The following is a 14,999-nucleotide window of genomic DNA, read 5'->3' on the forward strand; positions in this document are numbered from 1 at the left end:
GAGCAATATTGTTGTTATGTTGAGTCTTTTTATCGGTGGTTGAATCGGATATGCCTCGAGGGTTCATGTACATAGTGCCATTAATCTCACTGTTTCTATATTTTTTCTATTCATGTCATGATTCATCCGTAGTAAATGCTAGATATTACATTGGCTTTTGAGCTTCATATTCAATGTTGAAGATTTGTAGGTTCTGACTTGTACGTATTACTTTCTGTTTTTGTCGATCTGGGCTTAAATCCAACCGGGACTCGAAATGAGTAAATGTTATCTGGATCTGGAGATACTAGTATATGACAATTTCTAGGTTTGAAAGTTTTTGCTTAGTATATCCGGGTGCTAGAAGAATGGGTGATATGAGTAGCTTGTCTTAATGAGTCTTCAAATGCAGATTATCTTGGTTTATGGATATATAGGACCTGTGGTGTACTGGGAGTAAGCGTTGTGTGCCATATTTCTACTAGCCCCGACATCAACATGGAGTCCGGAACTCCCGTGAGCCCGAGAATCGCTGCCCAGGTGTACATGTGTGAAGTAGTAGTAGTCAAAACTCCCTTGGAACACCAAATTATCTATCGAGGTCACGAGTGTGCATGGGTATATATTCGTTGTACAGCTTACAGTAGATCAATAGAACTTAAAATAGGTCCAGATTATTTTAATGAAGATAAATAATATTCATGCTAAAGTATGTACTGAAATGTCTACCACTGACAGACCTCAAGGTACACCCTCCACTCTGGAAGTCGAAAGACCAAGCTTGCCATAAGGATCCACGAAGAAATCAACAGGCTCCAAGATACAGAAAGCTAAGCTGCATAAATACGAGTAGCAGGCAAGCGTAATGTAGACGCCCCAACGCCATGTCGTGAACTTGAAATAGTCATAACGGGAAGATCAATCAAGATCATTGTTTGACTGCAGGGTAAATGCCCTGTTGTATGTCGATAATGAATTTCAAATACAGGAATGGTACCTCGCTGGCTAATAATGGGAAAGGGAGCACGGAGTGGACGAAAAAGAAACAAAGGAAACAAAATACCTCTGCGTCCAATTGGACAATGAAGGGGGTATCGCAAAAGAAAGGCGCGCAAATGCTATGCTGAACGTGCAGCAAGATGGAAAGGCTAGTTGACTGGGGCCAAGACAGATTGTCTTCTTCTCAGAGCGTTTTCAGAGACGTCTCTGGGCGAAACAAGTCTATGTGCTTGAATGTTACAGGGGCAAGACTCGTGACGGATCTTGAAGAAAGCGCCTACGGTATGCGACTATCTCGGAAGCCACAGTGCTGAAATCTTTCACCTTGTCACGTCGCATTTCGTTGATAATTCCCTTCAACCCAGCGATATAGGTTTCTTTTTCTTCTTCGGTTTGGCCTTCACGGACAGAGCCCATCTCGATCAGGATCTTGTCATCTGTTGAAGTTAATGGCACTGTGGTCAGCTTTTGGACGGGGTAGAAAGGAATATAAGAAATATAAGGGGAGTGGAAGAGGTGGAGGTATGAATGCGTATGGGGGATTTGAAATGGGAAATGAAAGGTTGGAAAAATGACTACAAAAACGCCCAACGCATAAATGGAGAGGAAAGGGAAAATCGAAATGGAAACCATTTTCAGAGTTTGCACTGCTGTGAAGTCGTCGACGCACCGCTAAGATTGATATCCCGGAAATGCTGAAATTCGCAAGACCGATCATTGCAGACGCCACCGGCCATTTCATACGGGCAAAAATATTTCATCGCATCAATGTCATGGCTGTAGGTTAGCGAACGATAGCCGCTCGAAACATCATCGGTAAAGGCCGGGTGGTAACGGTATGCTTTGAAGTGACGCAGAGGGCTTATGTACGGCGTGAATTTTGAGCCGGGAGTCACTGCTGTAGAAGTATTGCTCTAAAGGGGGAGGAGGGATCAGTACTTATATCTCATAATTGTTCTGTCGGAAAGAGATTTTTTTCATACACCGAGGGTTTCAACCTGAAGAGAAGGGTGTAATTCTGAAGTGGCCACCTGAGGCGCGCCAGTTAGTGAATCATCAGCTGGAGTACCATCCAGCGAGACGGCTGGAATTTCCTGGTCTTTTTCTACAGGAACGTGAGGAGCGGGACTGAAAGGAGGGCTGTAAGGGGAATTGGGTTCAGTAGAAGCATCCGGCTCAGGAGGCTCATATGCTTCTGATTCATCTGACTCCGACTCCGACTCTGATCCGGATTCATGATTGGAACGCTCACTGCGCGTGTCCATATTTCCGGAATCTTGTGATGGGATATTCTTTCCATCCAATGCCGGCGACGGATTTTCCAGAGAAGAATGATCTAGATTCAAATGTTCTGCATCCATAAGAGACTCTTGATCGCTTGAACTAGCATCACTGTTAAGGGAATCTGAAGATTCGTCTTCGGAAGATCCAGGGATCTCCGGCATAGAAGCGGAGCCTTCATTTTGTGGTTGGAACGAGGTCGCCAGTGGATCTAGCGTTTGTTGTCCACCAGGTGCAGCATATTCATTCTCGCCGGGAGAATCTTGGCTTGGGCTGGAGATATCCTCCGATTCATCCATTGCAGAGCTCATAGATTCAGAGTGAGGTGAGCTTGATACCTCGGTTGAATTGCGAGTAAGACCCACAGGGAGTGCGACTTCGCATCCTTGAGTGAACGACAGGGCTGCCACAGTCGGCTGGGGCTCAGAGGCGGGAGCATCAGTCATCGATTGGATCTTCATATCTGCGGATGTTTGTGATGGGACGGAGACTGAGGATAAAATGTTAGAAGAGAGCGAGAAGTAAAGCGACGCGTGGGAAAGGAAGATGTACCTAATTCTTCGGTAACCGGGTTTTGCTTGATTTCTGCCTGGCGCCGTAGGGCTTCCACGGAGGACTCATCGAGAGACTCGATAGGAACTGATTTATCGGGCAGATCCGTCCTATTTTGATCCTTCTTGTCGGCGGTCTCGGCGGTCAAGACATGTGAGGCTTTAGCCACATCGGCATCCACAGGAATTGATTGTGCAACGAAAGGAGACTCCGAGGATGATGGTGATGATGATGCAGAATCATTCACGGTGCGAGGGGACTCGGCTCGACTGGTAACAAGCTTCGCTTTTCGTCGCTCTTCAAGTTCTGCTATTTTACGATGCATTTCTTGAATCTCCAAGTCCTTTTGTCGCATGTTTTCGTTATCACTTTGCCAGGAGGGACCCTGCGGTGTTGATGTAGAAGATGGGTATTTCTGAAGGACCGGCCGAGATATATCCAGAGTGGTAATGGATGTGGTGGGTTGATCTTGATCAGAGTCAATCTTCATTGTATCGGGATCATCTCCATAAAATGATTCATCATCGTCACTAAATTCAATGACAAGGCGATCTGTATGACCCACGGGGCCTTTCTCATACCCTGAAGGTCGCTTGGCAGCTGCATCTGGCTCGTCAAAATCTGACGCACGAGGCCTTTTGCGATGGGAAGTCCGTGACAAAGGTGTCGAATCCACGTTTATTGTCTGGGAGGCCTCGATAGAAGGTTGCAAGCCAGCGTCGTTTTTGGATTCAGTCATGACTAGACCTGGGATTGAAGCAGCATCGGAAGGCTGGGGTATTGGAGGGCGAACCGGAAGTGGGTGTTGAACGGCTGACCCTGCAAGAGAATCCACTTGGGAATCTGGACTGCTCTGGGCAAATTGGGACTTTTCTTGGCTTTTCAAGAGTGCTTGTCGTTTCAGCTCCTCGATTCGTTGCCTTGCCAACTCGGTTTGAGCTTTGTTCTTCTCTCTCACAGTGACGATGTTTGATTTCGCCTTGGGCTCCTCGGGAGTAGCCGACACAGGTGTGGGCGAAGTAGCTTGCGACTCCTTTGGCGCTGACTTGGCTGGCACCGCAGATGTCTTGGCGGCTTTGGCTGCAAGCATCCTTGCGATCACTTCTTTTCTTTCCATAGGCTTCCCTGTCTCTGGCTTAGAGACCGAGGGTGCAGGAGGTGCAGGAGTAGGGGGTGCGGTTGAAGATTTCCGGCGAGAATGATCGATCTTCTTTGGCACAGCAGGAGCTGTCTGCTTAGTCGACAAGGCAGGATGGTTATTTGTAAGAGAGATGGGTTTATCAGCCTGTGGGGCTATTCTCAGGCCGACCTGTTCATAAAGCTGCCGCAGAATTCTAGGGTTAAGACCTTCTGCCACCAGCTCCTCATACGAAATGTTATGAGGTTTCAGGCTGAGCAGGGCGCCCTGTGCGCGAAGACGGAGCTGCCCTGCTGAGACAAGACCCCGAGTATCCTTGGGAGCGGTAGCGGTTGCTTCCCGCTTCTGCATCTCGATTGCCTGACTAACGACTTCGGGATCGGCAGCCACTGGCAAGGAAGGGTTGTAGGCTAGAAACTGTTAGGATCAAGTGGAGTTGTTGACGGAATGGGGAGCTTACGGGAACTACTTCTGCTTGAAGAGACTGATGGTGATGACATGGTTTCACCATCTTCTAGATCAGAAAGCTGGCTTGAGGCTCGCTTTTGCTTGGCTCGCTTGCTCCTGCTCGTCTTTTGTGAGGTCGCCGACGGTCTAGTTTCCTCCTCGCTGATCTCACCTTCTTCGCGATTGCGATCAACAAAAGCAGACGTGACATGAGACTGTCGATTCGAATGAGGCGCTTGTGCATCCGCGGATGTCGGTGGTGGGATGGAGGACCCTGGTAGCGCTGGCATCATTGGGTACCCCAAAGATTGCATTGGGATAGGCGGGAATGCGGAAAGTGGCTGCTGAGACGTTTGAAATTGATTCATGTACGGCAAAGGAGGCGGGAAAAAGAGACCCGGATGAGTGTGACTTGCGGCTCCAGCTAAGTGAGAGTTCGCATAGAAGCTCGCCATGTTGGCATCCAGATGTTGAGCAGGATTCGGTGGTGGAATTTGAGCAGAAGCATGATACTCAGTATTCGAGGGGAAATCGGAGGGCATAATTGGAGGGTATGGGGGAGGCCACTGTTGCGCGAAGTTCGGGTGGCCACCGAAGGCAGGGGGCGGTTGATTATCCATGGCAAGTAGATCTCAGGCGCAGTGGAGAAGCTTGTGAAATGATGATATGGAAAAATTAAGTGAACGGGCAAATTTCCAAGACCATGTTGAGATGTACTGGTGAGATAATCTGTCTGCTACCTTCTTCTTCTTCTAGAGCGATTCGAGACTAACCAAAGGTCTAGTCGCGTCAATCGCCGAAAAAACTCGGAGAGCGGGAACTTGAGAGTACGTGAGAATATGCGAAAGAGGCGAGGTGAGGATGAAGTATAGTCGTAAGTTGGAATAGAAGATAACAGAAGTAGAAAGACCGAAGATCAGAACGAAGCGCCCGGATTTCTCGAACTCGGACTCGAAGGTGAGACTTCAGTTTAACCTTATGCAAGAATCACATTAAGCGCGGAGGAAAGTGACCGAGGTCATGTGATTGTGGCACGGGCCAGCGATCTGCGGGAACCCGAGGAACGCAGTGTAAACAAACAGCGTCAGTGTTGTCTCCGCCTTCGTCACATCACGTCCCTCAACTCCACCTCTACGTCTCTAACCTGTTATTTCCCGGTTGTCTTTTGTATTCCTTTTCTATTTCTCGCTTCCTCTTTTCTCCTGGATTTAGCAGAAATCTGGGTACCCTTTCACAATTTGAATTCGGTTATGGGAAACAACGACCAACCCAGATAATAATGATCTATTGACAAACACCTACGACATGCTTCCTTCACAGCTCAACAACTCGCCCAAACGAGCAAATCCGTTCGCACGATCCTCTCCATCGCCGGCACCTCCCTCCCAAACGCGCCCAAAATCGGCTATCATCACGTCATCCAATGGACTGGAGCCAGCCAAAGGGCACCTGCGCAACTCTTCGGTCTCACAATTATCTCCCGCGCTATCCGCCGGAAGTGTGAGCCGAGAGAGATCAAATTCTCGAAACAATGTGTCCTCCGGCACGTTTGCCCCAAGTTTCATTAAATCGGAAGAGATGCGACGGGGAGCGGATCAAATTCGAGGACTGGAGGGTGAAAATGACTTCTCGGGTAATAAATATGTGTGGTTACGAGATCCCCAAAAGGCGTTCGTGCGGGGACTAGTTTTGGAGGAACTCGAAGACAACCGTCTACTGGTCCAAACTGATGATGGCGAGGTAAGACTCTTGAATCAAGAGGAATAGTATGGAGAAGTTAATGCCTCGAGTAGCAACGTGAAGTCGACGCCGATCAAGTCGACAAAGTCAATCCTGCCAAGTTTGACAAAGCGGATGATATGGCGGAATTGACGCATCTCAACGAGCCTTCTGTGGTCCACAATTTACATACGAGATACCAATCGGACTTGATTTACGTGAGCGCTTCGTTTTCCCCGGCCAATGGAAATCACCAGTGAGACTAACATTTGCGAATAAAAGACATATTCGGGACTGTTCTTAGTTACCATCAATCCTTACTGCCCATTGCCAATATACACGAATGAATACATCAAGATGTATAAGGGAAGAGGGAGAGAAGAAACCCGTCCCCACATATTTGCAATGGCCGACGAAGCATTCCGCAACCTCGTTGAGGAGGGTGAGAACCAGAGTATTTTGGTCACGTAAGTACTTGAGTTCGATCTGATCAGGATTGAAGCTGATCATGATCAACAGCGGTGAATCCGGCGCCGGTAAAACCGAAAATACAAAGAAAGTCATTCAGTATTTGGCGGCTGTAGCGACCTCGGACACTCCATATGGCCGTTCAGGCGCGAAGCAAATTTCCAATCTATCCCAGCAGATTTTACGGGCCAATCCCATCCTGGAGGCGTTCGGTAACGCACAAACCGTTCGCAACAACAATTCTTCGCGTTTCGGAAAGTTCATTCGGATTGAGTTCTCGCGGTCTGGGCAAATTTGTGGCGCATGGATTGATTGGTATTTGCTCGAAAAATCTCGAGTGGTGAAGCCCAATTCCAATGAAAGAAACTATCACATTTTCTATCAGTTACTTCAAGGTGCTGATCGCAATACTCGGGAGAAGCTTCTGTTGAAGAATTTGACGATTGAGGATTTTTCCTACACACGAGATGGAAACGATTCAATCGTGGGTGTCTCCGATAAGGACGAGTGGAACTCCTTGGTAGAGGCGTTCCATGTTATGAATTTCTCGGAAGAAGATCAGTTGTGCATTTTGCGTACAATTGCAGCTGTACTGCATTTGGGCAACGTGACCATCGCCAAAGAGAGCGTGCGCGCCGACCAAGCTTCTTTAGGCCCGAGCGGATATGAAAGTGTCGAAAAGGCTTGTCAGTTGCTCGGAATTCCCGCCGATCCCTTCGTGAAAGGACTTTTGCACCCCAAGGTTAAAGCCGGTCGTGAATGGGTAGAGAAAGTCCAGACACCGGAGCAAGTTCGTCTAGCTCTAGATGCTTTGTCCAAGGGTATTTACGAGCGTGGGTTCGGGGATTTAGTGGCTCGAATCAATAACCAGCTGGGTCGGTCAATGGCGGATGACAACTACTTCATTGGTGTCCTTGATATTGCCGGATTTGAAATTTTCGACAACAACAGCTTCGAGCAGCTTTGCATTAACTACACGAATGAGAAGCTCCAGCAATTTTTCAATCATCACATGTTTGTCCTTGAACAGGAAGAGTATGCTCGAGAACAAATTGAGTGGCAGTTCATCGACTTCGGGAAAGATTTGCAGCCAACGATTGATTTGATTGAGTTAACCAACCCAATTGGTATTTTCTCGTGCCTCGACGAGGACTGTGTTATGCCCAAGGCGACAGATAAGTCCTTTACCGAAAAACTACACTCTCTTTGGGACCGCAAGACTCCCAAGTACCGATCCTCCCGACTAAGCCAGGGCTTTATCCTTACCCACTACGCTGCTGAGGTGGAGTACAGTACTCATGACTGGCTTGAGAAAAACAAGGACCCAATGAACGACAACATCACTCGTCTTCTTGCCAATTCTGATCAAGCACATGTCGCGAATCTGTTTGCAGACTCCGCAGAGCCTGAAGAAGGGAGCGAAAATCCGAGAAGCAGAGTCAAGAAGGGTTTGTTCCGCACAGTCGCGCAAAGACACAAGGAGCAACTGTCTACTCTGATGGCGCAGCTGCACTCAACCCACCCCCACTTTGTCAGGTGTATTTTGCCAAACCATAAGAAGCGGCCCAAAATGCTCCATGCACCGTTGGTATTGGATCAACTTCGTTGCAATGGTGTGCTTGAGGGTATCAGAATCGCTCGAACTGGCTTCCCCAACCGTCTCCCTTTCACCGAGTTCCGTCAGCGATACGAAGTGCTGTGTCAGACCATGCCGAAGGGCTATCTTGAAGGTCAGAGCGTTGCTCGAATCATGTTAGAGAAGCTTGACATGGACCGGGCCTGGTATCGTGTTGGCCGGACCAAAGTGTTCTTCAGGGCTGGTGTTTTGGCTGATTTGGAAGAAAAGCGTGATAAGCTTATTAGAAGCATCATGACACGTTTCCAATCAGTAGCACGTGGATTTGTCCAACGTCGCATCTCAAACAAACGCCTCTATCGTGCCGAGGCCACTCGTATCATTCAACAAAATTTCCATTCATATCTAGAGCTGAAGGGTAGCCCCTGGTGGCAGCTTTTTTCGAGAATGAAACCACTCCTCGGAGATACTCGAAATGCGAAAGAAGTGAAAAGAAGAGATGATAAGATCAAGGAACTCGAAATGAAAATGAAGCAAGATCTCTCCGACCGACAGAAGCTGGATGAGGAAAGGCGACGAACTGAGATGGAGATTCACAAAATTCAACAAACTTTGGAGAGTGAACGTGCCCTCGCCCTCGACAAAGAAGAAATTTTTAAGCGCCTCCAATTACGGGAGGGAGAGCTGGCCGAGAAGTTATCTGGCGCAATTGCAGATCAGGAAAGTCTCGAAGAGCAGCTGGACGATTTGGTCGATGCAAAGAAGAAGACTGACGAAGAGTTGGATCTTCGTATTACCCAGCTTGAGCAAGCTGGCCAAATCATCCAGCAACTGGAATCAGAGAAGAATGAGTTGCAGGATCGACTTGAGGATACGGAGACTAAATTATCCGAGGCAGAGGCGCGATTCTCCGGCAAGGATGGCCAGATTCAAAAATTAGAACAGGAGATTAAGATGCTTCAAAGCCATCTTAGCTTGAAAGATCGGAAGCTCCAGGATCTCGAGGCCAAGTTGTTGAAGACAGACCAAGATCTTGATATTAAGCTTGCCAATACCTCGAAGGAGCTTGATAAGTCGAAGAAGCAGATTCGAGAGCTAGTGGATGAGAATCGATCTATTCGTCAACAGATCTCAGAGCTATCCACCACATCAACTGGCTACGAAGACCTTCTGAGGCGTAAGGAAAGTGATATGGCAGTCCTACGCAACGATGCACAGAAGTATGACGAGGAGAAGAGAACCATGGAATCCGAGAGGAAGTCGCTTACGACTCGTCACGATAATATGCAAACACGACTTCGGGAAGTCCAAGCTGAAAGAGACGCTATGCGTTCCGAGAAAGCTCAACTTGAGCGAGAGGCTGCCGATGTTAAAAGACTACTCGACGAAAAGAGATCCGAAGACGCAGAGGCCGGTGAAAGCCGCAAGCTACTGGAACATCAGGTGCACGACCTCAAAGAGCAACTCTTCAAAGCGGAAGCAGACCTCAGTCGGGAACGGCAATCTCGAGATGATGTTCAGATGCTCGCGGAGCATAACCTTGCAGACTTGACCCAGAAATACGAAGCTCTCAATGATTCAAAAATTACCATTGAGCGGGAAATGTACATTCAGCAAGATAGTCTTCGTCGGGCCACCGAGGCTCGTGTTGCTGCTGAAGCCTCACGCAAGGATCTGCAATCCGAACTTATCAAACTTCGCGACCGATTCACCGATGCTGAAAGTGCACGCTTGAATGCGGAGGCCGAGGCTGAGCGGAAGATCAACAAGCAAGCAGAGGAACATATTGTGGGCTTACGAAAAGACCTGGATGATAAAGCGCGCCAACTTGAGAATGTCGATACCGAGCGAACTCAGCTCTCCGGTCGTATTCAAGAACTCATGCATACAATCTCTGAATCTGATCATTTCCGAATTCGCCATGACCAAAACAAAGAGCGCATGGAACGGGAACTTGTCACTCTGCGTGGCAGATTGACAGCCTCCGAGAATGACAACCGATCTCTTCTTACCAAGATCCAACAAAAGAATCTCGATATTGCGCGCTCGAACTCTAAGGCTAGCGACAATAACCGACTCCGTCTTCAGACTTTGCAGAAAGAGAAGGCCAGGTTAGAAGAAGAGAACAAAAATTTGGGTCGGCAAATGGGAGACCTACAGATGTCCATCACTTCGCTCGAAAAGCAGAAGGAGAAATTGAGCTTAAATCTCGAGGATCTCAATCATGAAGTTAGTCGCGAGCATAAGACCAGCCGAAATGCCGAAAAGGCGGCTTCGACGGCCAATATTCAGCTTGCAGAGGTCAATCGTACCCTTGAAAACGAACGCCAGATGCGCAGCCAAGCTCAAGCGAATACTCGACAAACCCAAAGTACACTCGATAGAGCCAACAAAGAAGTTGAGGATTTGCATCGCAAGCTTATCCTTCTTCACCGCGTCTTTGAGCCAGAGGCCACCGAGCCGGCCAAGTCTTGGGAGGCTGTTCAGCCGCACCTTTCAAAGCAGGTTGACCTGGCCCAAGTATTGGATACCGTTCAGCATCAACTCAGGGTGACTGAAGAGAAATATACCAGGGCTGAAAGCCAACTTGCTGAGATGCGTCGCCGTCATGGAGATGAAATGAAGGAGTTGGATTCGAAGTATTCGTCCTCCAAGCGTGCTTTACTGGAAGAAATCGACCAAAATGAAGTTGCCAACAGCCGTTCACCGGGCCATTTCCGAAAGAACTCTGAAAACGCCGTCAAACGATTTTCCAATCCCTCCACACCAAATCGCCGTTACAATGTCTATGAAGGCGCCAACGATTCTGCCAGGTCTGACCGAACCGTTGATACGCAAGGCTATCAGCGACGTATGGACACAGCTGCCGAAATTGAGGAACTCCAAAATAAGCTACAGATGACTGAGATGCAGAACAAGCACCTCCAAAGTCAACTTGAGCGGTCCACTCCAACAAGGGAAATCTGGCAAGATGAAAGTCCTTCAATTCGCCGTATGCATCTTTTAGAGCGTGAAAATGGACGTCTTCATGACCAACTAGATGATTCCGCAAAGAAGGTGTCTTCTTTAGAACGCAGCATTCGATCCGGCGAGCTTTCGCTTCGAGATGTCCAGGCTAAATCACATGAAGAGTTGTACGACCTGATCAACTCCCAGGAGCAGTCTCGTCGATCTCTGCTCAAGGTTCACAATGATAGTATGGCTGAGTTTGGAGAGGCAAAGGGCCATTTTGAGAAATTGAAACGCAGCAGGGCCACCTTGGAGGTTGAATTACGTGACGCTCGGTCTGAAACTCAAGAGCTGCAGTACACCCGGGACCAGGATATTCAGAGTCGCAATCAGCTCCTGCAAGAATTTTCTGACTTGCACATACGTCTCGATGCTGAAACCTCAAGAACTGCTGATCTTGAATCAAGCTTGAGCTTGTACAAGACTCGTGCTAATGAATATTTCAGCAAGCTTGAGCAGGCTGAGATTGCTGTAGTGAAGGCAAACCGCGCGGAGCAATTCGCTAAGTCGCAAGGAAGAGAGGCTGAGGAAACCTATGCACAAGTCATGTCAGAGCGGAAGCAAATGGATGACTTGGTTGAGGACCTTCAAAGACAAACTCAAGCTCTAGAAGCTCGCATGGAGGATCAGGCCGCAGAGCTCCAAGGGGCTTTACAATCCAAGCAGCGCCTTCAAAATGAGCTCGAAGATTACCGAAACCAACGAGCCATTGATCTCGAAGACAAGGAGACCTCTATGGAGCAGACTCGTCAAAAGTACCAGCGCGAATTCTCAACAATCAACGGCGAGCTGGAGATTGAACGCGAGCGACTCCTCAACGTACGTGGTGAGAACGGCCGACTGCGTGAAGAGTTAGAGGACCTGCGCAGCAAGTGGGATAACGAAGTCCTTAACAGCTCTACTTGGGCCAAAGAAAAGTCGCGAATGGAGTTAGTTGTGCAAGATATCACCAACTCCCGCGAAGAGGCCATTAATGCACACAACGAAGCGCAAGATAAGATTGTATCTCTTCTATCCCAGGCTCGGAACCTGCGCACTGCTGTTGAAGATATAACGGCAGAGCGTGATCTACTCCTTAAGGACAAGAAGATGCTGGAAGGCCGCCTGGCGGAGGCTGGTGAGCGACTTGAGGACCTTGCCAAGGGAGAAAGCCCCTCGATGAGGAACGCAGCCAGTATGGACCGTGAGCTTTTGGAGCTCAAGTCCAAACTCGCACAACAGGAAGATGTTTCTTCTGCCGCTGTTGGCAAGATGCGCCGCGCTGATGCTCTCGCCACTGAAATGCAGAAGGAGCTTACTGCCGAGCGTGAAGCCAACAGCCAGCTGTTCAAAGACAAGGCCGGCTTGGAGAAACAGCTGAAGGAGATCCAGCTCCGCTGCGTTGACCTCGAGACCAAGGGCTACTCGTCTGGTAGTCAGGATGTGCGATTCTTGCACAAACGGATCAAGGAGGTAAGCAATATCAACATCTTTTTTATTTCCAGTCTTGGAATGTTTCTAACTTTTTGTTTTACTGCAGCTGGAGACCCATCTTGAAGACCAAGAAAATAAGCACAGTACTGAGCAGCGCTCGCTTCGCAACGTTGATCGCACTGTCAAGGATCTGCAAGTTCAGATTGACCGACGTGAGAAGATGAACGCCCAACTGAATGACGAGGTTAGCAAGGGCCGAGACAAGATTGAGCGACTGCTTCGCAACATCGATGAGCTTCAACAAGGCGACACCGAAACACACTTGCAGGCCCGTCGCGCCGAACGAGAACTCCGAGAAGAACGAGAGAAGGCTTTACATCTGGCAAGAGAACTGGAAGGATGGAAATCGTTACGAGTTGAACGAACAAGCACCGTTGCACGCTCACCTATGGCTGCCTTGAGTGATGTGGGCAGCCGAAGAGGCAGTGGTGTTTATGGGTCTAATGATACCCCTCAGCGGAAACCGAGTAATACTAAGGGATTTCTGTGAATAATTTGATGAGATGTGTACCATGTGGGATACGGAGTTGCAATTCTGATTTTTTCTTTCTTTTTTGTCTTCGTTGCCCATCTTTGTCTTTTGTTTATGTTCGTCATTGGCGTCTATGTGCATTCGGGGAGGTATGCTTCGCACTTTTGTATTGCGGTTGGCCTGGCGGGTTATCTACTTAGCTTTTGTCCATATTACAAGGAGGTTTACAATTACAAGATTGAATCAATACCTGAGTTTTCAGGCTTCGGGACACAAATCCGAGAATTGCTAATACCACCCCTCAAATGGCTAAACCCACCCCTTCTAAGCTCACCGCCGTATTTGTAATACCACAAGGCACAAAGGCATCAATTTTCTGCCGGCAGCATGAATACGGTCTAGAATTAAATCTCATCTCCACGTAAAAAGCTTCCATTTTACCACACATTTAACGACATTTAATATGCAAGCAAGTTATCTCATTCCAAGCTAAACCTAAAGAGGAAACAGAGGCTGATTTTAAAAACACCGGCAAATGCATTTCAGTCGAATTAACTGGCAAATCTGTTGATCAACGGACACCCAGGCCTTTTATGCCCCTCCACGCCGCAATTTCCACATGTATTGGGTCTCCTCCGAGATTGTACAGTTGGTGGCTGCTGAGAGCCTTGTTGGGACCATTACTCATAAAACTTACGATCTACAGCATCTTTAACAGTATCTAGCTACTCCCATAAGCTTGGGATCCGCCCCTGTGATCCCTCTGGGCCTCGGGGGTCTTGCCGGGCCCCTGAGGCCTGTGATGTGGTTACCGAGGTTTGTGATGTTGTATACGATCCTCGTGATATCTATATCTTCCGATCATCCCGAATTCTTAGCTCCTATATACAAAGAAGATCTGGATGAAACTGTGGTGAATCAGCCTCCTGAAGATACCACTATAAGTAGAAGAGATTAAGAGGAAGTAGCTTTTTCTTATTATAATATGGAATAATTTGATGGATGTATGGAATGTCCCTGCCTTTGTTGTATATACAGAAGATAGGAATTTAAGGTTTTTCGATATAGATAGGTAGATATGTATTAATTTCTTTCTCCAGATGGCGAATAGCTTTAAGGGAAATTCTCTATATGAGATTTGGTAGTAAAAATATATAGGATTAATGATCTGTAAATCATCCAAGTATCTAGTCATGTAATTGATATTAAATATTTGAATATTGATGTTTAATTGTCTGTTTAAAGATATTAAAGGCTTTAAGGAGAGAAGTTGAGGTTCCCTGGCTAAATTTTAATAGAAAATCCCTTAATAATAATAGGAGAATTACCTGTTGATCACGTTTAAATGCCTAATATATCGACTTATTTCGAGATATTACTACCTCACCAAAGTAAAAATAATACTGAGTATAATAGTGTAAAAATATCTTTGTATATATTGGGTTAAGCTATTCCTTCTGGATATAACGAATTAGTTTAGAGAAGATCTTATGATAGTAAGTTTACTGAAATTCCTGCTATTTTTATTCGAAATCTTGAGGCGTTAAAGCAGTAATAATTTTATACCAGAACTGTTTTATTCTCTACCACCGATGAAGCTTCTCCTGCCGTATACACCTATTCTTCAAAAAGAATATCTCTTGTTTTTTTGTAGCTTCTTTAATCTCCTATTTAAGATACTAATGAATAGGAGTATGTGTATAGGTAAGGATGTACTTATTAATATGCCACAAATAAAGTATATGGTTAAGTATAAAAACCATTAGTATAGTACTGAGAATTGTAAGCTCTTTGTCTGTAAATATAGTTAATAGCTCAGGGATTGATTCTACTGCTAATACTGACTGTAATTGTTGTAATGCCTAGCAAAATGAATTAGTAGTAGA

General features: G+C 47.0%; 2 protein-coding genes across 2 annotated transcripts; one reads left to right on the top strand and one right to left on the bottom strand.

The window, feature by feature from the left end:
* Positions 1–1,215: 1,215 nt before the first annotated feature.
* On the bottom strand, positions 1,216–5,016 carry N7478_005480 (uncharacterized protein; the record flags this gene model as incomplete). Its single annotated transcript, XM_056921694.1, has 5 exons — positions 1,216–1,415; positions 1,649–1,892; positions 1,962–2,749; positions 2,812–4,359; positions 4,410–5,016. 5 exons carry the CDS (start codon positions 5,014–5,016, stop codon positions 1,216–1,218), a joined length of 3,387 nt encoding a protein of 1,128 aa, XP_056779731.1.
* A 685-nt stretch (positions 5,017–5,701) lies between these two features.
* On the top strand, positions 5,702–13,131 carry N7478_005481 (type II myosin; the record flags this gene model as incomplete). The annotated part of the gene is made up of 5 exons (XM_056921695.1): positions 5,702–6,136; positions 6,190–6,333; positions 6,398–6,582; positions 6,635–12,620; positions 12,688–13,131. 5 exons carry the CDS (start codon positions 5,702–5,704, stop codon positions 13,129–13,131), a joined length of 7,194 nt encoding a protein of 2,397 aa, XP_056779732.1.
* Positions 13,132–14,999: the final 1,868 nt, after the last annotated feature.

The sequence above is a fragment of the Penicillium angulare genome (assembly GCF_028827245.1).
Source record: "Penicillium angulare strain IBT 27051 chromosome Unknown utg000004l_segment0_segment0, whole genome shotgun sequence".
Taxonomy (NCBI): domain Eukaryota; kingdom Fungi; phylum Ascomycota; class Eurotiomycetes; order Eurotiales; family Aspergillaceae; genus Penicillium; species Penicillium angulare.